The following is a 22,530-nucleotide window of genomic DNA, read 5'->3' as shown; positions in this document are numbered from 1 at the left end:
TACAATTAACGATACAATATAGTAGTCTGACGTAGGTGTATCAAAGCTGTTGAAAAACCAGATGATCAAGATCCACCGTCGAATCCACATATCGAAGGAAGGCAGAGCGCGTCAAAGCCATAATCAGGCCGCTTCGGACCCTAGGATCATCTTTCAAATGATACGGATCAACAATTGGGACAGAAGATTACCTCCACTCATCACACGGTTACACCTGTCGTTCCCACTAAAGCTGAAAATTTGTGACAACAGAATGAATATAGCAAGGGCGATGATATTTTCACCCCGCCGCAGTATGCATCCACCCCGATGTTAACGTGATTTGACGTCAAAAAGCGTTAAAGTTGCGTCAAAAAGCGTTACCTCTACTCGGCGAGCAATCCTCCGACCGCGTCATTCATCATAGATTTTGCAATAGATATCGGGAGATGATAAATTCGCACCCCCTACAGGATGATTCGCGCCCCTGTTAACGTGAACTGTTGCCGATTTTAACGCTTTTTTTTAACATATAAAAAGGGTGCGAATTTATTATCACCCTAAATTTCGATAATCTTCCACTTATGATGGAATCTCCAAACGGGTCCCACTGCCCTCCTCAGGCTCCACTACTCCTAGCAATGGTAGTGATAGAAAGCGCAGACTACAAAACTCCCTTGTAAAATTTAAAATTCAAATTCCGAAACATTTCCCGCCTTTTTCAACATATTAAAACCCTCTCTCTCCCCCTCTCTTTCTGTTCACAGACCAAAAAAAAAAAAAATGTCCTCTTCATCGTCTGCACGAAGACTGAAAGAACGCGGTGGTGCCGGTGGAAAAATAACGGCGATAAAACCCTACAAGACTCCCACGCAAAACGCCCAAAAAGAAAACCCTAGCAGCTGCAAAAAACCTACCGGAAAAGAAAATACAAGAACACTTTCCAGTGCTAGAATTCCGACCGCATGTCCGAAACCAATCGTCCGGCCACTGCCGATGCAGCGGATCGATAAGATTGCGGCGGGTTCCGACAAAGAAGGAGATCCAAGAGTCCGGTGGTCGACTTCGTCTTTGCCTAAAGGTAAGAGCTCTAAACCCTCGGATTTTGCTCGCTATCTTTCGGATCTTCGTACTTATCGTCTATCTAGGGTTTCTGATTCTGACCATTTGAAAACCCTAGAGAAGACATCATTAGCTGAAACTGATGAATTGAAGGCGAAATTGGAGGTTTTAGGTCATGTGGATAGAGGGAAATCTTTGAATGGAATTAGGAATTTAGCGAAATGTTCGCAGAAGAAAGGTTATTCGAATTCGAATTTAGAAGGACGAGATGAGAATTCTGTGAATGATTCGAAAGGGAATATTGGGAATGGTGTTAGGGTTTTAGATGATGGTAAGATTAGGGTTTATTTAGATTCGAATCGGGGAAAGTCTGTTGAAAATGCTTCAAAGGGATTTAGGGTTGTTGAGCGCTGTAAAGAGAAAGTTTGTTTAAATTATAATTTGGATGAAAAGTGTGAAGAATTTATGGATGTTGTAGAAGATCGTAATGATGGTACTCGTTCGGACTTGAATTTGGAGGTAGTAGGTGAGAAAGATTTTACTAGTGACACTTATGAGGAAAAAACTTGTGTGGGTTTGAATTCAAATGGTAAGAGTGAAATTGCATCCAGTAGTGCTGAGGGTTTTGAAAATTTTAAGGAGAAAACTAACTTAGTTTCTGATTTGAAAGGAAATGGGGATAATAAAGCTATAGATGCAGTCCATGTTGATTCAAATTTGTTAAGGGAAGGTGAAAAATCTTTGAATGGTTTCAGGGTTCTCAAAGATCCCAAGGACCAGAAGGATGGGGAAGAGCATAAAGTTGCTCGTCCTGTTGACAAATATCCAAGCAAGCTCCATGAGAAGCTTGCCTTCTTAGAAGGAAAGGTTCGAAGAATTGCATCCGATATTAAGCGAACCAAGGAGATGCTGGATCAGAACAACCCGGATACGTCAAAGCTGATTCTTTCTGATATTCAGGATAAGATTTCAGGAATTGAGAAAGCTGTGGATCATGTAATGTACAACAGTAAAAGTAATGTGGGTTTCACTGAAATTATAAAAAATGACGGCTCGCAGTATCGAAATGCAGACAAGAATCAAGATGGCCTTGATGTTAGTTTGAAAGACTCAGTTAAAGCATTGAATCATGAAGAATTAGAAGCGAGGTTCTTTCCTCATCATAAATTACTCAGGGCTCGTACATCGTCTGCTAATAGTATGGGAAAGGATCAAAACCAATCCACTAGTGACTCAGCGCCAGACGACGGATTGTTGAGGTCCATTGATGAGAACCCTATTGCATTGGAATTTTTGGCTTCCCTAGAAAGAAAACAATCAAAGATTAACACTAATGACCGACGCCTCCAATTAAAGAGTTCTACAATTCAGGAAATGGAGTCCGATGGTAGTTCAACTTCAGCAGCACAAGGCGTTCCAAAGAAGTTGGTTGGTGGGGGTTGTAATGAGGAGGATGTCACACTCACGACCGATGAAAACCTTGAAGATTTTGATGATCAAGAAAATAGGCCGGCAATGATTCTACTGGAGGATATTGAAGATTCTTCCATTAATCAGTTGCGGGAAATAGGATGTAAATCTGCTACTGGTGGATGGTTTGTGTCTGAGGGTGAATCTGTTCTTCTTGCTCATGATGATGGTTCATGTTCCTTTTATGATATTACAAATTCTGAGGTATAGCTTCTGTCTATACTCTCCAACCTTTTTATAAAAACCTCTTTCTCTTCGAAACTGATATTTTGTACACTAACATTAGAATAAGTTGTTAGGGTAAGTTTAAATGCTTAATAATTCTGGCTTTCATGCTTTTCCTTTATTCACATTCTGTGGTTATATTGCTGCTCTGGATATTGATGCTAGAACCATGTTTTAGTTTCAGGCGATATCTTTTGTACACTGGATTTCTTGCTTGTTTACTATAATTATTGTCAAAGGATTTGCCTAGGCATCTAGTCAGGGGTCTGTCACTAAGGTAAGATCAGCTTGGGTGCTAGACCTGGCTCTGGTCTGCTTTTATAGACAACTGCCGAGGCCAAATGTGATCACCTAGGGACTTGGCAAAATGAACTTTTAGTGATGTTTATTATAGTTGTATTTTTTCTTACATATGGAAATATTGCTCATAGTTTAAGAGTTATCATCCTCGAAAAAAGAGGTTATTTGTAGGAATTATAGTTTAAGACTTGTTCTGTCCTCATTTTGTGAGATTTGAGGCATGAAGCCCCGAGAGGCTGAGAGTAATTGTTATTCTCAAAGAACGTTTGGTTAATAGCATATTGAATTATTTGACATAGTGATTATCCATTGTATGCTAGTTTGATATATTTATCTGTTGTTTCTAATTTTTTCATCTTGCTAGTTTGCCAGCAGTTTTGATTTCTGATTTTCTATACTTGATTAGTTTTTCCTCCATGTCAATATTGTAGTCGACCATAAACGTTGAACAATGTAAATGATATGAAATAAACCTTTTGATCATAGATATCATTGTACAGATGCTAAATATGCTGAAGTATCTTTGCTAATTTTCTTTTTTTCTTCCTTTTTAATCTTTCTCTAGTATTGTTGCCTGGGCTTTTGCGTAGTTGCCCAACGAGTCTTTCGTTTAAAACCACCTATGCATTTTTACTACCATGGTCCTGGTATTCACAATAAATAACTCTTTGTTCATTTTGCCTTGTCAATATGGGTTTCCAATTTTCTTGCTTCTGATATTCATAAGAAACTGTATTCATTAAATCGGAACTGCTTTACCTAATTATATGTTTAATATTTGTTCATGCTTGTACGTGCTTGTGCGATTTGTTTCCATTTCAGGAGAAGAATGAATATAAGCCCCCTTCTGGGGTCTCACATAACTTGTGGGGTGATTGTTGGTTAATCCGTGCTACTGGTTCTGATGGCTGCTCAGGAAGATATGTTGTGGCAGCATCAGCGGGAAATACTCTGGACTCAGGTTTTTGCTCGTGGGATTTTTATACTAAAGATATACGAGCTTTTCGAGTTGAGGATGGAACACCCACTTCTTATTCTTCTTCTTCAAGAACAGTGCTTGGTCCCCTGCCCAACAACAGTACATGCAGAAGAAATGCTTTATCCACTATCATAGCTCCTGGAAGCCAACAGTGGTGGTATAAGCCTTGTGGACCTCTTCTGGTGTCAACTGCCAGCTGTCAGAGGGTTGCTAGCATTTATGATATTCGTGATGGGGATCTCGTTATGAAATGGGAAGTACCGATGCCAGTCCTTACAATGGATTACTCGAGCCCTTTGCAGTGGAGAAACAAAGGGAAGGTTGTTATTGCTGAAACCGAAGCCATTAGTCTCTGGGACGTGAACTCACTCAATCCACAGTCCTTGCTGTCTATTGCCCTATTTGGTAAAAAGGTCTCTGCCCTTCATGTGAATAACACTGATGCTGAATTAGGTGGTGGTGTTCGAAAGAGGTGAAACTTTTATTCTTTAATCTGTTGCTTACTTGCTTGTCATGTATCATTTTTCTGTTCAGCTTTGCTCTTTCACTTTTCATAGTGTAGTTTAGTAGTTCCTTATATATATATATATATATATATATATATATATATATATATATATATATGGGAAAACGGTTCCTACACACAAGTGTAGATAAGTTATCTACACACTAGCTTAAAATACAGTGGAGGGCATATTGTTTGGGTGATCCAAACCATTCATTTGATTGGCCCTCACATAGATAGGGTGTCCATAAAAAATCAGCTCCATAGGGTCATCCCAAGCCAACGATTTGTGGAGGTAAAATGGACGTGTATAAACCTTCACAAATCTGTCCATTTTTTGCCTCCACGGTTCGAAGGGTTAGGATGATCCTATGGAGCTGATTTTTTTTGGACACCCTATCTATGTGAGGGCCAATCAAATGAATGTTTTGGATCACCCAAACAACGTGGGCCTCCTCTGTATTTTAAGCTAGTGTGTAGATAACTTATCTACACTTGTGTGTAGAAACCGTTTTCTCTTAAAAAAATGTATTTGAAGCTTAAAATCCTATCTTAAGTTTCAAATATTTGTGTGGGTCTTTTTCCAAAAGCATAACATTAAATCTGCATGAATAAAACATGTGAAAATATAAATCCTTAAAACTACTTGTAATTGTAATCAGTCGTGAAGCCTTCTTTAGTGCTTATAATCATTGCCTACATTAAATCAAACCTACTTCTCTGCTTATATTTGTGCTAGCATTTATGGGAACCTGATAATCTCTCTTACTCAGCTGAGAAGCATTGGGTGTGTCTGATTCTGATTTATGAAATGCCTTAGTTTCTGTTGTTCATAACAGATGAAGAGATCCCACCTGTGGCCATGAATTGGAAATTTAAAATTACTGATGATGGTCGCTCGGTTTCTTCGGGACAACCATCAAAAAATGCAAGTTGCACTCTTTTTATCTTTATACTAATCTCTGAAAGTTTCTCTTATCCTTGATATGCAGAGTTAGTTCGTCTGAAGCGGAAGGAAATGACGGAGTGTTCTGCACACAAGAAGCTATCAGTGTTTTAGACTTTCGTCTACCATCTGGTGTAGGCCATAAGATACCCAAACATGGGGGAAGTAGCCAGTCAATTTTCTCAGCTGGGGACTCTATATTTGTTGGTAGCACCAATGCAAGATCAGGACCAAAGGAACACCCTCGCTCGTGTGTGCAACACTTCTCGTTGCGCAAAGGAAAACTTGTCAGTACTTATTTGCTGCCAGAGTCCAATGCTCACTTCCATCACTCGTCCATTACTCAAATATGGGGGAATTCAGATCATGTTATGGGAATATGTGGACTTGGACTGTTTGTGTTTGACACCTTCAAGGATGCACACATGCAATCTTTATCCATTAATCATGGAATCACCAGAGAAGCAACAGAAATCATTGGTCCAGATGATTTATATTGCCCTTCTTTTGATTATTTAGCATCTCGGGTCCTACTTATATCGAGAGATCGCCCAGCGCTTTGGAGGTACTTTTCGTAGTTATTTATGCATGGTGGAAGAGACTCTATCTTATACTATAGTTGTGTTTATTTCTCATGTAATTTGGCCTGACATGAATAATTTTGCTCCGATACATTAAGATTTGTCTTATGGTACACCAGCTTATTGTGTCAATATCAATTTCCAAATCTCATCAGTATAATATAAGTCCCTGGTTATGATGTTTAGTCATATCTCATACCCAAGGAAGTGCTTCTATAGTTGTATGAGAGAAAAGCAATCAAACCCTACATGCAAAACTAGTTGATGAACAGAAGATCCAGGTGGGTATGAAAAAAGAGAATACATAAATAACTTCTCTACGTGTTCTTACTCACTCAAACTATTGCTATAACTCTTGCCAGATATATCTTCTTATTCACCTATTTACTAAATCCTATGTTATATGGATTCTTCACAACAAGTGAAGTAACCATCTTGGACATGTGTCGGGTTCCCATACTATTAGGATTCACCTCGACAGTTCTTGTTCTCTTTAATCTTTTTTTTTCTTCTAAATACTACAGCAAACTTACAATTATCACATGTGTATGGATTCACCTAAACAGTTCTTGTTCTCTTTAATCTATTTTTTTTTTCTAAATACTACAGCAAACTTACAATTATCACATGTGTATGGATTCACCTAGACAGTTCTTGTTCTCTTTAATCTATTTTTTTTTTCTAAATACTACAGCAAACTTACAATTATCACATGTTTTGAGTTTTATCTATCCTAATAGTAAGTTTTTTCATATGAAAATAAATATTATATGTACTTATGCGTAAAAGAATAAAAACTAGCCGAATTCACGAATCCTTTTTTAGGTTAGCTATTCCTGACACTCAATACCCATGTCAGATTTCGACGCTCATATTCGTACTCGTGCAACACACGGAATCTAAACACCTCTCGAAATGCGAGGATGAATCTAAACACCTCCCAAAATGCGAGGATGCTCACCTAAGCCTCTATTGTTTGCAGTTGGTCATTTTTACAATCGTCCATGTATAATAAGTTAATAACAGGTATTGGGTTAAACTAAATCCAAGTGGGAATTGGCCCAACCCATCTCTACTGATATGCGACACAAACCAATGATTAAATCCACTGATTGCGACCCCCCAATCCGATTATTGGACTCAAAAGAGTCCCATAATCGGATTGGGGGCGTGGGGGTGGCAATCGGTTGTCATAATCCCAAACGAACAGGGCATTAGTGTTAATACTCTGCATTTCCTGTTGTCTTGTGATTCCAATGCAACTGAAGCATTTTCCTCACCAGAACTACTTTGGAGTGACGTTGTCTTTGTTTGCCGTTTAGTCAAATGGAATTGCTGATGTATCTGTGGGCTTTTATGCTGGAATAATTTTACATAATCCTTTGCTATCTAATTCATATTGTTCAGAAGATGAAATTGGACTGCTTTGATTTGTGTTGGATAAATTTTCCTTGCCAAAGATATTAAGTTTCCTACGTTTGATTTTCATCTAAATCATTTCCCTTTCTAGATAGTGGGGTTACTAACTAGGGCCCTGTTTGGAAAAAATATTTCTAAACGTTAATACATTCTTTACACATGAAAAGGATGACTTGAACGAATCCAATTCAATTTTTACTTGGAGTGGCCATCAATTTATGATAATATCCCTATAAATTAACTATAATCATATCATTTGTCTCTAAATCGTGGAAGAAAAATCTTTCCACCAGAAATGATTTTCTTACATTCAATAGAGGCCTAGAGGAATGATATCAGTATATACATTACAGATTAAATTGTGTATATGCAATGATCAACCATCATATCTCAATCTGATAGTGATCAGATGAAGATGGACCCACCACTTACTCCAAAAGTGTGGGACGCACTGGGTAAATCTTTATTTGAGCAAGTGGTGAGCTTCATCATCCACGGCAGCAGATGCATTACAAGTTGTGGTGGGCCCCTCATAGAGTTTTTTATGCAGATGCAGTCTTGAATCTAAATCATTCTTTAAAGAACATTATTAAAGTAGCTAACGCAATTTGTGTCCAATAGCATTAGAAAATTTTCAGACTGGTTGATATTGATTTAAAACTTTGTTTATTGTTGGGAGGGGAGTGTGATAACTCCAGAATTAAAACTAACCCATCTTCAAATTTTAAAATAAGCAAACTAGCTTAGAATGAAGCAATTAATACTAAGAAAACAACACTCACCTTTGTAGTGTAAGCTACTTCAAGAACAAGAGTCCTCAACCTTTCCTCAAATAACTGTAAGCTAATCCTGTGTTCCTTTGCCTAATTAATCAGGCACTAGAAGGAAAATGGTACTTTGTTAGACACAACTTAGTGCAAACTTAAGAACCTTCGGTCCGTTCAAATATTGCTGAGGGCTGCTAGGAAACGGGATCCCGTTTGGGAAAAAAACATTATACCTTTCAATTGACACGTGTAATAAGACAAAAAAAGTGAGTTCTCATCTCGACGGAATGGAAAAATTCACGTGAAAATGACAATGTCAACGGTCACTTTCACCATTGCCTTTATTTTCTAAATGGGATCCTGTTTTAGAAGTGTTTTCCAATGTTGATTATGTTGTTTCACCTTTTCATCGATCGTTGATCAAGCTTGATGAGGTTTTGTAACGAAATCATTTTACACATACGTGCTTTCATACTTTTACACCTGTTTTTAGGGAAAAGTTGTGCTTGTATTTAAGGTGCGTCTGCAGCTAGCATTCCTTGTTGTTTATAAGCATGGTTTTAAATTTCGACCGATATCCGAAATTTCAGATTTCAGGTTTCAGTGGAGACAGACACCGAAATCACACTTATCCGAAACGGTATTTTATTTCGACCGAACTTTCGGTCGAAATTTCGTTTTTTCCGAAATTTCACACAAAAAATATGTTTTCTTTTTAATTATTTTACCAAAATTTTAGTAATTTCGGCAGAAATTTTATATCAAATAAAATACTATTTTCTTCGTTTTGCCTGATTTCGGCCGAAATTTCGAAATTCGACCCGGGGGTCTGAAACCGGTACCAAAACCAAAATTTAAAACCTTGTTCAAGAAGTCTTTTCTCAGGAAATTTTTTTCCTCTTCACGATTTAAAGGAAACTAATACTCAACTCAATTAAGCCTTTGTCCCAAACTAGTTGGGGTTGGCTAATTAATTCTTTAGAAAATTTTCATGAAGAAGATGAAAGAATCTACCCAGATCAAATTGACTAAGTCTAATCCTGACACTAGTTGGGTTCATCTACATGCATTATTTTCTTCCATTCTCTTCTATCCGAGGTCTTGTTATCTGTTATGTTCCTAGCCATCAAGTATTTCCTCACTGTCTCTATCCAAGTTGTTTTCGGTATGCCCCTACCTCTTTTTACTCCATCAACTTGGCACGAGTCTCTTCTTCTCACTGGAGCATCCAAAGGCCTACATTGGATATGCCAAAACCATCTTAAGTAGTGCTCTCTCATCTTCTTCTCAATTAGTGTCACCCCCACCTTTTTAGGGATGTCTTCATTTGTAATTATATCTAACTATGTGTGGCAGCACATCCATCTAAGCATTTGCATCTCCGCTACACCCGTCTTATGCACACGCTGCTTCTTTGTGGCCGAACATTCTAAACCGTACAGCATGGCTGGCCTCACAGCTGTCTTATAAAACTTTCTCTTTAACTTGGTATGTATTTTACGGTCGCACATAACTCTTTAAGCATGCTTCTACTTCAACCAATTTGCTCTTACTCTGTGGTCAACATCCTCTTCAATCTCTCATTCTTTACGTAGGATTGAACTAAGATAACGAAATATATCCCTCTTAGGTACCTCCTATCTAGTCATATTTATTACATCATCCCCCCACCTCCTTACGTTACTAAAGTTGCGCGCTCCATATACTAAGTCTATTTACAGGAAACTAATAATCATTACAAATTAAAGGTTAGGAGATAGAATTTGAAATCTGGTGGTTCAAGGTTTTTGTTTTTTAACTCTTAACTTTTTTACCGGTAATCAAACAATAGAAAAGTATGAAATTTGGGAATAGTTTTTTGTTGCAAAGATTCCTACAATGTAAAGGTAATAACAGCTGTTTTTACTTGCGCCACAGAAACTCAAGTCATGAATGTGCGTGCGTTTTTGCGTCACCGGGGAGTTGGTTGAGATTTTTCATGTACGGAGAGAGTCTTAATGGAGAGTTACAGTAGACGGGTTTGGCTTCATGATATGTGAAAGGATACATGACACGGGTTGAGGAGTGGGTGTAACAGAATCTGAACCTTTTATCAAATCCACATGTGACGCGCTTTCTTTCAATAAATGCTAGTAAGAGGCACAAGTAATAACCGGATTTGGGATGATATCTATCATTTTCATCACATGTTTCAAAAGACGATTGTAGGACAGTGTATATTGGAGACAATTAACTTCCCATTTGCAACCTACCTTAACCCATTTAGTTTCCATTCTTTAGAAATAATAAATATATACTTAAAGTATTTGGGATTTGCTAGAGTCCATGGCAGAAGGCATTTCGCGGATGGGCTGTTGCATGTGAGAGCAGCCACCTCATGAATGAAGACAAAATCTGCTGAAAACTGAGTCGATTTGGCTGCTCCCACATGCCACAGCCCATCCGCAAAATGCCTTCTGCGATGCGATGGACGCTAGCAAATCCCAAGTCCAAATTCCATTGTTTCATTGTTGTCTCATTTCTCCCTTCTTTCTTACGAGTGCATAAGTGTGAATTTGAATGTTTTGATTCAGTTAGGCCATGTCTGGCCGCCTGGATTTTTTCTTTTCATGATAAATCCGTGTCTCCAAGTGGACAAGAGGGTGAAATCGCTAAATATCAGGAAACAAGAAACAAAATTCAGGAAGTTAGTGTATCTGGAGATGAGAAGTTGCTAAAAATCAGGAAAATATTGATCCGATTTTGAGTAGAGATGATTGTTTCAGGATTTTTAGCCACTTCTCATCACCGTAGACACTAGTTTCCTAGATTTTGTTTCTTGATTTTTAGTGACTTCACCCTCTATCTCCACTTGGAGACACCGAATTATCGTGATAAAAAAAAAAATCCATGGTAGCCCAACTTGCCCAAAATGAAAATTGGCTAGTTTGTTTTTTGTTATTAATTTCAACTTTTTAAAGAAAGTACATGTCTGATTCAACTCCAATGGTATGTGGTGCCAGAATGGCCACCTCACTTGAACAAAAGACTCACATTTTTACAACTTTACAAGTCTATTTTCCCCAATTTTCTTCATCCACCCGTTTGTAATTAGCCCTGTACTTCTTTCTGTTTCGAGAAAGGACTCATCTTTTAATAAAACCAAGTGGCTATCAAATGAGAGTTTATGAGGTAGATAATGGTGGTTGGTCATTGGAATTTCAACCCAATCAATTCATCCATCCACCTTTGTTAGTTTGTTTTATTCATATGCTCCGTGCTCTTTTTACGAATAGGACAAACTAGCAGGGGTAGATTTAAAGATTCTTGAAGAATTCCTCTACTTGGAGGCACATGCACATTAGGTGACTCGTTTAATTACTTAAAATACATCCAACCATTCATTATTGAAAGAATAGAGGTGGGCCCACTTATATAAATAAAGAAGAAACATCTATTTAATATAGTGCGTACGATGATGGGGCCCACTATGAATGTGTGTCTTAGTCCAAACGACACACCAATTAGATAATCTTAGCTATCTAATCAGCGCGGTAGGTCATTAACCAAGTTGCAAAGTTCATTGATTGGACGGTTAAGATTATCCGACATCAGTGCAATCTCTTTGGACAAAGACTTGTAGGCTCCATCAATGAAATATCCATGGCCCAAGATACCGAACAGATGTAAATAGACAGGTGAGGCATAACCTAACCACTACAAACAAACTGTAGCTTTGTTTTGAAAGCTATTAATAACAACTTACTTGAAAAGTGTATAAATATTTCGTTTGAGTGCATAACATTTTCAAGGCCAAATACGAGAGAGATAGAGTTCTGATAGCCAGAGAAAAATTTATTATGGTGGAAGGAGAGAAGATGAGGGGGAAAAAGGAGTGTCATTCTTTGTTGAGGGGAAGGAGGAGAAAAGAGAGTTACAGTCATGGCTTCTCTTCATATGAGATGAAGTCTGTGGCTGCCATATGTGAGACATTGTTACCATCTGTGACAATCGATGGAGCCCACGTCAGTGGGAAGGAGGACCCACCAAGCAAAGCCATTCAGAGGTTCTTCCTTGCTTCTGGGGGTGAGGATCCTATACCAGATGAGGTAATTTTGGGATTTTTTTTCTTTGGGAAATGATATCTGAACTACGTTTTGTTAATAGTATTCCTCACTCTGTTGAACACTTCTTTGATTGTGTGTTGATAGAATTTAGGGACTTCAACCTAATTAGAGAAGTGTAACATGACGAGCACTGTTTGTTCTTTTAAAGAAGCCTTTTAAAGAAGGCTGTGGATATCATCTCTCCACCCCATTTTTTTTGTGGGATATATGTGCCATGTTTTGATAATGAGACGAACTAACCTTGTCTTTTCTTTTTTAACTAGCTATTTAGAGTTTTTTTTAGAATTGTAATAGCTTTTTGACACCTAGTTGTAATAGCCTTAAGGGAGCCCTTGAGTTGCTTTTGCATTATTTGCATTTTTTTTGCCCTTGACTTTCGTATTTCATTGATCATCTCGATTATTATTATTCTTTGCCATCTTAAAAAAAAAGAGCTTTTGACACCTAGTTAAATAAGAAAAGACAAGGTGAGTCTGTCGATCTCATTATAAAAATATGGCTGTGGGAATATCAATAGTCTATATGTACAATTATTTTTCTGTATGTTGAGGGTTTTGTGCATGTGCTAAACTACGTAAGCCAAAATGTGTGGACTTTGGTGCACGCACGTTGTGCCTCTTTTTTGTTAGTAGGTGCGAACTGCATGGCACTTTTGAGTTTCGTATAGGCAACTTTTTATTTTGGTTGCACCCGGGCACTATTTTTAAACTTTGTTTCATATTCATCTCTTCACGCAACATATAAAATCTCTTACCCATATATACATGTCTAATTCATAAATTATATGTTGGTCCCCAGGCATAGCTCACCCTTAAAAGCTAGGCGTTAAGGGAAGATGCCCATATCGTCATAAGCCCATACACATCTCTTTCACCTTTCGGATGTGGGATGTCTTTGCTTTCACCTGGAACTTCCAACCATATAAAATCAACAAGGATTATGATTTAGCCAAAGAATTTGACTTTAAAAAAAATATATTCATGATAACCCCTTAATGCTATTTATGTTAAGATAGATTAGATAATAAACCCATTTTTACTAGATTTTCCTTTGAACAACTCTAAAAGCAATTTTTTGACAATAATTTTCGTTTTCGTATCATATGAAACTGCAACTATCTTTGTAAGAAAAATGGCAAGGCTAAAAGTTATATAGCCAACAGAATCATCATTTTAGAAGCGATTGAATGACATAATATGGTGCAATATTTATGCTTTTGATAAAAAAAAATTTTTGGTAGAAGTTAAGCTTGTCGACTATTTTACAATTTACAATGACTAATTTGAGAAATATTTTGCAGAATTAAGGAATTATAAGAAAAAAAATCCTTTTTCTAGCACAAGAGCAGAATGGAATTGTGCAAAAAGCTGCATTTTCCCTCAACACAAATTAGACATATAGTTATATTATGCGCCGTGCTTCCACATGGATGGTCCGGGGACACCACGAGTTAGTCTTAAGTGGCAGATTGATACACCCATCGTGGTCAGGATAGCGCCCAAGGAATAATTTCCAAGCGGATAATATTATATGCCGGTTAAAGCTTTGCCAACGGTATATTAGCAGGCGGAAAGGTGGACCCCGGTGATCCGCTAGTAAAAGAATTATTGGCGGTTCATCTCACTTTCACCCACGGTTATTGTATCTTTTATTTTTTCATTTTTTCAGCGTCGATTCTTCTTTTTTCCTTAGTGACTCTTTTCTTTCTCTTCTTTTTCTTCCACTTTTCTCTTCCCTTTTTGTTCTTCCTCTTCCTTTCATGTTTTGGCAGCCATGAAAAAATATTTCATATAATATATGTTTGCCTGGTGTAAGAGCGACGCAAAAGAGTTGGGAGAAAGAGGCAGAAGAGGGGGTGAGTGAGGAAAGCATGAGTTGGGGCTCGAAAACAGTGAAAAAAAATACTATTTTAAAAGGGATTTTTTCCTCTAATTTCCAACCCAAAACAACTCTCTCTCTCTCAACATACTATTTTAAGAAGGATTTTTCTCTGTTATTTCCAGCCCAAAACAACTCTCTCTATTTCCAGCCCAAAAACTCTCTCTCTCTCTCTCTCTCTCTCTCTCTCTCTCTCTCTCTCTCCCTGCTGTTTGGGTAGACAAATATTCCACGAATTTTATTTTCATGGTTGTCAAACATGCCCCTAATATGCACACTAGCCTGGATGTCTGTTTGTAGGGATTTTTGCTCATTAGCCCTGCATGGCAAAATAATTGCTTATTAGTCCTTAAGAAAATCATATTATCTTAGCAGTCCTACTTTTAGAAAATATTTGCTAAAAGGTGCCTAAAACATACAAACGTTAATTTTCTCCATTAAAAAATTTAAAATGGGAAATTTACCCCCAACTCATTTAATCCGTTTTAGCGTTTTTAGATTTCCCTTCCAATGTTTTCGGAAAATAACTAGGAAATAAGCAAAAATATTATCTCTTCCAATATTCTTGTCAAAAAATCCTTCAACAAAAAAAGCATTTTAAATAAATTGAAAATCCCTCTAAAATAAATTAAATAGGGTCGGTTTGATTTATCTTTTCTTCATGGATAAATAAAGTAAGAAATTTTAGGAATAATTTTCATTTCAAACTTTTCCAAGAAATTCCTATCTTTGTTGGATTGCAAGAAAATATCTCTGATGGAAAATTATTTCTATGAAATTTTTTTTTCAAATGATTTAAGAGGGGAATTATGTCTATTAATTTTAGAGGGAGATTGTCAAATAGAAAGTGAAAATGGGCTAAAACGTTAACAACTTTGAAAGATTTTACAAGATTTTGGAAGAGAATCTTGAAAAAGATATTACTTTTTCTTATTCCCTAAATTTTCTTCGAAAATATTGGAAGGGAAATCAAAATACGCCAAAACGGATTAAAGGGGTTGGTGGGTAAATTTGACATTTTAAAATTTTGAACGGAGAAAATTGACGTAGGTGAGTTTTAGGGACTTTTTAGCAAATATTTTCTAAAAGTACGACTGCTAAGATAATATGCTTTTCTTAGGGACTAATCAGCAAAAATCCCCAATTTGTAATACCCAAAGAAGAGGAAAAGAGAATGAAAATAGAAAATTGACAGCTTAGAGTCAATTATTTTAGAGGTGGACTAGCAACAATCATGACCCAATGCACATGTGTGCTTAGGGCACAGATCATCACAAGGTGACCCTGTAAGTCGAGGTTAGGTGCCAACTGGAGATCTCATTCGCTAGATTGCCATGCTTGCTAAAAGGTCTAGAATCATCTGATGAAGGTGGGGCCAAGAGAATCTATTTCTGATCAACGTCGTTGGATCTTCTGATCATTGTGTGATCCAAAGGGCAATGGGCCAAACTAGTGGTGGTCTACCCAAAGGATGTGCTCTATATTTTGTCTAGCACTTGTGTTACGACTTACCACATGTCTACACAACATATTTTCCTAGGAAGCACAGTTTTTTAAATTATTTTTCATTAAGGCCCTGTTTGGAATTGGATTGCATGAAATTTTATGGAGAAGTTTAGAAAGAAAAAATATTTCTAAAATTTCCTACTTTTTATACACACACGTACAAAGATAACTTGAACCAGCCCTATTCAATTTTTCCTTGGAGGTAACTTCAATTTATGATAATATCCCTCTTAATTAAGCATAATCATATGCTATTTCCCTCTCAATTGTTGAAAGAACAAAAATTTCCCCAAGAAAATTTTCCGTCGGAAATGTTTTTCTTGAAATCTAAACATGGCCTATAGTTGAACCTGAAACCAAAAAATTAGTTTGTTATGTTCTCTAAGAGCATATTAATACAAAGAACTAGGACCAAGATGTTGTGTAATTTCCATTTTTCAACTCTCTCTCTCTCTCTCTCTCTCTCTCTCTCTACATGGTTGATTCATGATGATGGCATTTTCCCTCGTACAATCCTTCCAATAGAATATTGTCTGTCATGCAACGAGGCCCACTACAATTGATGTTCTAAATCGTTCATTTGTGGGCCCCCAATATAATACACAGGATCATTTTATGTGGTAGGCCCATTTTATTTAAATATACATGCTTGTACATGCTGATACCAAACCTTTTTTACTATTATGGTAAAAGTGACTTTCCTCCTCATCATATTCATCTCCTTATCAATTCCAAAAGCAAACTTACAAAGATAATACAATCATAAAATATAAAACCCAAACTTAAAATCCTTATTACTATATATATATATATATATATATATATATATATATATATATATATATATATATATATATATATATATATATATAAAGCGAGAATCTTAACAATTGGTTCCCTTCTTTTACTGAAATTCGCTTTCTATCCTATAAGTGTTAAATTAACTTTACCAATACATCCGATTTCTGGAGGGCATTTTTGTCATGTTAGACGTTAAATGCCCCTACAGAAACGTCCAAACAAACACTGCAAGCTAATCATATAATAATAATATAATACGCCAGCTGTCTCCTTTTTATGACTCTTGTGACCTTAACTGTCATAATTTTGAATTTTCTGTATACTTTTTCCCGTAATTGTTATATTTTATTACTCTTTCGGTACTTTTTTCGTAATTTTGTTACTTTGCTTCCATTTTCTAGTAATTTTTCATTTAAAACTTAGTACGATTATTATTTGTTGCTGGCCCCTCTGCACAAATCGTACTTTTGCTTTGATGGGCTACAACCCGACAAGTACACTCAGCGAATGTGCCTAGCAAATCTCTATAAAAAAAATTTTCTTCAAAAAAAAAGGTCAAAATTTTGGTTGACCCGCGAGTGTGCGGTTCCAAGCCCAATGCCCCCTAAAATTCCCCCTGTGATTTTGACCCGGCCCGTTTGACTCGTTTCCCCATGATTTACAGCGAAATTATGTGATTATGAGAGTTTTTATATAGTGTAAGTCTTGATAGTGAGTATTTTTTTTATTAAAAAAAGTATTGTATGGCTTACATCGTAGGATGATCCAAACCGTTCATTTCATGGGCCACAATGTAAGTAGGTTGTGTGCCAAAATTCATTTCCATAGGATAATTACAACCCTCAAATCAATAAATGTTTCCTAAATATGCCGTTTCTCTATAGACCGCAGGGCTAGGATCATCACATGGAAATATGTTTTTTGGGAACACCCTATTTACGATGTGGCCCATCAATTGGACGGTTTGGATAACCCTATGGTGTTAGTTATACAGTACTGTTTTTTTTTAATAGGGAGTGTAAGAAATATGTTTTTGGTTTGTAGGCTTTGTTACAAAATTCTTGTTAGAATATATATATGGTGTAAGCCTATGTAGTGAAGTATTTTTTAATAAGCCGGTAGGGTCCCTGCAAAACCCCAACTTACCTATTAAAAAAGATGAAATTGTACTGAATATTTTACGGCCTACATCATAGGATAATCCAAACCATCCATTTAATGGGCCACAATATAAATTGATTGTTCCCAAAAAATAATTTCAGATGATAATCCTTTGTTCGCGCACGTGCATTGCACGTGCGTTTTTACTAGTAATAATAATAGGGAAATATTGTAATAATAATAGGGAAATATTATCAGCACTCCTGTATTTTGATGATAGCACTCCTCACTTTATTAAAAGTACGGTATGGCCCGCATCATAGAATGATCCAAACCGTCCATTAGATGGGCCACAGCCTAAATAGGTTGTGCCCCAAAAATTATTTCCATGCGTTGATCCTAACCCTTCGATCTATAGAGGGTTAGGATCAACCCTCTAACATTAAATCCCTGTACAGATCGGAGGGTTAGGATCAACCTATGGAAATGATTTTTGAGGCACAACCTATTTAGGCTGTGGCCCATCTAATGGACGGTTTGGATCATCTTATGGTGTGGGCCATATTGTACTTTTAATAAAGTGAGGAGTGCCATCATCAAAATACAGTAGTGCTGATAACATTTCCCTAATAATAATTTAAGGGATAATCAATGAAAAGACCAATTCTTAACAGACTTCTTCCTCAAATCTAAATGTCACGAATTTAGTAATTTGGATAGATTACAGAAGCGTTTTTTTTTAAATCCCAGACGTTCCAAGCTTGCTTTAGCTACAGAGTTTTAAGTCATGGAAGGAGAGAAAATGATGAAGAGAGAGGATTCTCATCCTCTCTTCAAGGGACAGAGAAGACGAGGCTTTTATAATCATGGGTTCTCTTCTTCTGAGATCCAATCTCTGTCTGCCATTTGTGGGACCTTCATCCCTTCTGTCCCAATAGAAAACTGCCACGTCATTGGTAAGGAGGACCCACCAAGCAAGGCTATTCAGGCCTTCTATCTTGCTTCTGGGTCACATGACCCAATGCCAGATGAGGTGATTTGGGCTTTATTTCTATATTTGCTTTTTCTTATTCTCTGTTTCCTAGGCTTTTATCTTAATAGTTTGAGGTTTTTTATTCTCTTATTTGAAGTTTTGTCTTGTGGGTATTTTTGAATCAGACAATAGGACTGATTCGCTTTTATCTTAATAGTTTGAGGTTTTTTATTCTCTTATTTGAAGTTTTGTCTTGTGGGTATTTTTGAATCAGACAATAGGACTGATTCTGGGTTGGATTAATTGATTTTCAATTGGAGAAAAGATATATTGCTTTATATTGATTACCCTTTTTCTTCAACTTTTGTTTATATGTTTTTTTTGTTGGGGACAGGTTGCACAGCTTTTGAGCGAAAGAGGTTTGCCTGAATCTATTTATTTAGTTAGAGTGATCTTATGGATTTTAGCTACTAGATTGGGGACACTTATTCTTTGTGGGTCTACAAGTTTGAGTGGAAAATTTCCATTCATTCACACGTTTCCAGAGATTTCTCTGGAGAAGAGAGAACAGATTCTGAAGAAATGGTCAAGAGAGAGGTTCATAGCACCATTGAGGCTTGTGTTTATGGTGCTCAAGATTTTCTGCTTCCTCACCTTCTTCTCTCTGGTGAGTCCCCTGACTTATTTGATCAGTTTTTTTTTTTTTTTTTTGTTATTTTTTGGTTTTTAGTGTTCTTGGTGTTGATTTGAGAAAAGCGAGAACGATTTAGCAATTACTAAAAAAAAGATAGAAGCACTTTAATGAAGTGCAGATAATACTCAAGTTGAATTGTGCACTGATAAACACTTTGAACAGATAGTACTCAACTAGAATTTCTTTCTTTACTACTTGAACTATAACTTTTATATCAGAAAATTGAGAATTCCTTCAGATAGTACTCAAAATAGAATTTCTATTTTTTTACTACAAGAACTACAACTGTTATATTAGAAAATTGAGAATTCCCCCTCTAGTGTTCTCACTTGGTACCCCCAAAAGTAGATATTTGTGTCTCTTTGTCATTTCTGTTAATGAAGAAATAGCGGGCAATGTTGGAAAGGGATATGCTACCACCTTTCCCTTGTTCTGATTTTAGTACTCCTTTAAACTTCTCTGATTGGCTGTTGATAGGTTACATCTCCCTTTCGAAAAATATTTAGAAAGGCTTGTTCAATATTGCTGGATGCTGATAAAAACTGAAATTTGCACCATGGATTATAGGTAGTACAGTAGTACTCAGAAATATGAGGAAAATTTTCTGTTTCTCAATTTGTCCATACATTGGGACTTCCAAGATACAAACTTATTATCTTTCCTTTTCTTGTTCCAGACAGACGAAAATTCAGAAAACCTAGCATGGAATGCAATTGGGTATCACATAGACAATGACAAAGATGAAAAATTGTCGAAAAACCAAGGTTGGAGGAGTCTACATAAGGGAATCATTAATACTGCAGATCAAACTGAGCCATCCCTTATAGAATCCCTCGCCCAAAAAGGCCTACAAGTAACAGAAGATCCAATCAACAACCTCTATAAAATCGAATGTGATGTAGTAATAGTAGGTTCGGGTTCTGGTGGAGGAGTTGCGGCTGCAATTCTTGCAACATCAGGCCAAAAAGTTGTCGTCCTTGAGAAAGGAGATTACTACACTCCCGACGATTATTCTTGTCAAGAGGTTCCCTCCTTGACGCAAATGTATGAATCAGGTGGGATTCTCGCAACCGCCGATGGGAAAATGATGATTGTAGCAGGATCAACGGTTGGCGGTGGCTCAGCAGTGAACTGGTCAGCCTCAATAAAGACACCAAATCACGTCCTTAAGGAATGGGCCGAAGAACACAAACTCCCACTCTTTGGTAGCTCTGACTATCGTTCAGCCATGGATGCCGTCTACAAGAGGCTCGGAGTTGTAGAGAAATGTGTACAAGAAGGATTTCAGAATCAAGTTCTCAGAAAGGGGTGTGAAAATCTTGGTCTAAAAGTTGAATACGTTCCACGGAATTCCTCGGAACGTCATTACTGTGGTTCTTGCTGTTATGGTTGTAAGACAGGAGAGAAACAAGGGACCGATCGTACTTGGCTCGTTGATGCAGTAGATTGTGGGGCTGTTATCTTAACAGGATGCAAAGCAGAGAGATTTATTCTGGAAAATAGTAAGTGTGACAAGAGGAAACCTAAGAAATGTGTGGGAATCATGGCAGGAACTTTCAATCCTAAAATTACCAAGAGACTACAATTCCAAGCTAAAATAACCATTTCAGCATGTGGGTCTCTCTTAACGCCCCCTCTAATGATCTCTAGTGGATTACAGAATCCAAACATTGGAAAAAACCTTCATCTCCACCCTGCTTCAATTGTATGGGGATATTTCCCAGAGTACAAATCAGATCTCAAAGGCAAAATGTACGAGGGAGGAATAATTACGTCATTACATATGGTGGTTTCCGAAAATTCTAATATTCGGGCTCTCATAGAAGCACCAGCGCTTGGGCCTTCTTCATTTGCTGCACTATTTCCTTGGGTGTCTGGACTTGATATGAAGGAGAGGATGTTGAAATATGGGAGGACTGCGCATTTGTTTTCGCTAGTTAGAGATCGAGGGTCAGGTGAAGTGAAGGTAGAGGGAAGGATAAAATACAAGTTTGATAGGTTGGATAAGGAGAATATGGCTGCGGGATTGCGGGAAGCGTTGAGGATTTTGGTCGCTGCCGGAGCGATCGAGGTGGGTACCTATAGAAGTGATGGTCAAAGAATCAAATGTAGAGGAATTAGGGAAGAAGATTTGGAGGCATTCTTGGATGAGGTTAAGGCAGTAGGTGGGCCATTGTCAATGGAAGAGCATTGGACTCTCTACTCTTCGGCTCATCAGATGGGGAGTTGTAGAATGGGTGCTAGTGAGAAAGAAGGCGCAGTTGATGAACATGGGGAGAGTTGGGAAGCAGAAGGTTTGTTTTTGTGTGATGGGAGTGTTATGCCAAATGCTGTTGGGGTCAATCCCATGATCACCATACAGTCCATTGCCTATTGTATCTCCAAGAGGATTGCAGAGTCCTTGAAAAGGAGCTAAAAAAAACTGTCTTAATTATTAAATTCCACTTCTAAGTGTGGCTAGGTATTTACAGAATATGCAATTTACTTTAATTAGTTGTCTAAGATATAGAAAATATGGGAATATAACTTTCTGGTCTCTTGTGTGATGTATATTTTTAGACGGCTTTCAGTATTCACTGACTGGCCATGTGCTTATCCATGTAGTCTTTCTTTGTTTTTTAGGAAATCTGGGATCAACAAAAGGGCATGCACTATTTCTTCGATAATGAGAAACTTAGTACATGATACAAAGTGAATAAAAATCAATGCTGGTCCATTTAAAGAAAAAACAAAAATAAAAATCAATGTTGGTAAAGGCGATAGGCGAGTCTTGGCGAGAAGATTAGTGAGATGGCTAGCACTTAAGCATTGCCTAATTTTCTTATGGTATAAGACTAGTAGTATGTATCTGTCTATAATTTCAACGTTAAAGATCATTTCACTGATTGAAATCGGCTTGAAGTTGCTACTCGAAGACAACAGTAACTCAAAATCACATCATGATGCTCAAAGATTCATGAAATTGCCAAACAATAAATATGAATAAAATTTTAAACCCATTCAAATTGAAAGAAGAAAAGGAACTCGTAGACATTCTAAAATTTAAGTGATAAAAATAACTTCCCAGTAAAAACAATTCAAGTACTAAAATAAAGTAAAAGGAAGATAAGTCTTGCCAACTAAGCATCCATAACCCATAAATCATTAAGCATCTAAACCCATGATTAAAAGAACCAAAATAAAGCATCCACCCCAACTATAGATTTAAAAGACCCAAATCAAACTATACATCATCACT

The 22,530-nt window shown here is 37.1% G+C and overlaps 2 protein-coding genes across 4 annotated transcripts; both read left to right on the top strand.

Annotated features, from left to right (window-relative positions):
* The first annotated feature begins 614 nt into the window (after window positions 1-614).
* Window positions 615-6,160, top strand: LOC143862392 (Transducin/WD40 repeat-like superfamily protein). The gene is made up of 3 exons (XM_077373436.1): window positions 615-2,715; window positions 3,859-4,487; window positions 5,513-6,160. The coding sequence occupies exons 1-3, from the start codon at window positions 763-765 to the stop codon at window positions 6,042-6,044; spliced, it is 3,114 nt and encodes a 1,037-aa protein (XP_077229551.1). The 5' UTR covers window positions 615-762; the 3' UTR covers window positions 6,045-6,160.
* A 5,848-nt stretch (window positions 6,161-12,008) lies between these two features.
* LOC143860412 (long-chain-alcohol oxidase FAO2-like) lies at window positions 12,009-21,838 on the top strand. 3 transcript variants are annotated; one of them, XM_077371027.1, is made up of 4 exons: window positions 12,058-12,145; window positions 18,480-18,658; window positions 18,993-19,265; window positions 19,969-21,838. In XM_077371027.1, exons 1-4 carry the CDS (start codon window positions 12,073-12,075, stop codon window positions 21,706-21,708), a joined length of 2,265 nt encoding a protein of 754 aa, XP_077227142.1. In that variant the 5' UTR covers window positions 12,058-12,072; the 3' UTR covers window positions 21,709-21,838. The 3 variants fall into 3 exon arrangements, with proteins under 3 accessions (XP_077227140.1, XP_077227142.1, XP_077227141.1); XM_077371025.1 differs by lacking the exon at window positions 18,480-18,658 and having other exon boundaries at window positions 12,009-12,321; XM_077371026.1 differs by lacking the exon at window positions 12,058-12,145 and having other exon boundaries at window positions 18,341-18,658.
* Window positions 21,839-22,530: the final 692 nt, after the last annotated feature.

This window comes from Tasmannia lanceolata, unplaced genomic scaffold (genome assembly GCF_043159265.1).
Source record: "Tasmannia lanceolata isolate RefF3 unplaced genomic scaffold, GAP_Taslan_0.1 ptg000037l, whole genome shotgun sequence".
NCBI lineage: Eukaryota > Viridiplantae > Streptophyta > Magnoliopsida > Canellales > Winteraceae > Tasmannia > Tasmannia lanceolata.
This window is presented reverse-complemented; position numbering and strand designations above follow the sequence as displayed.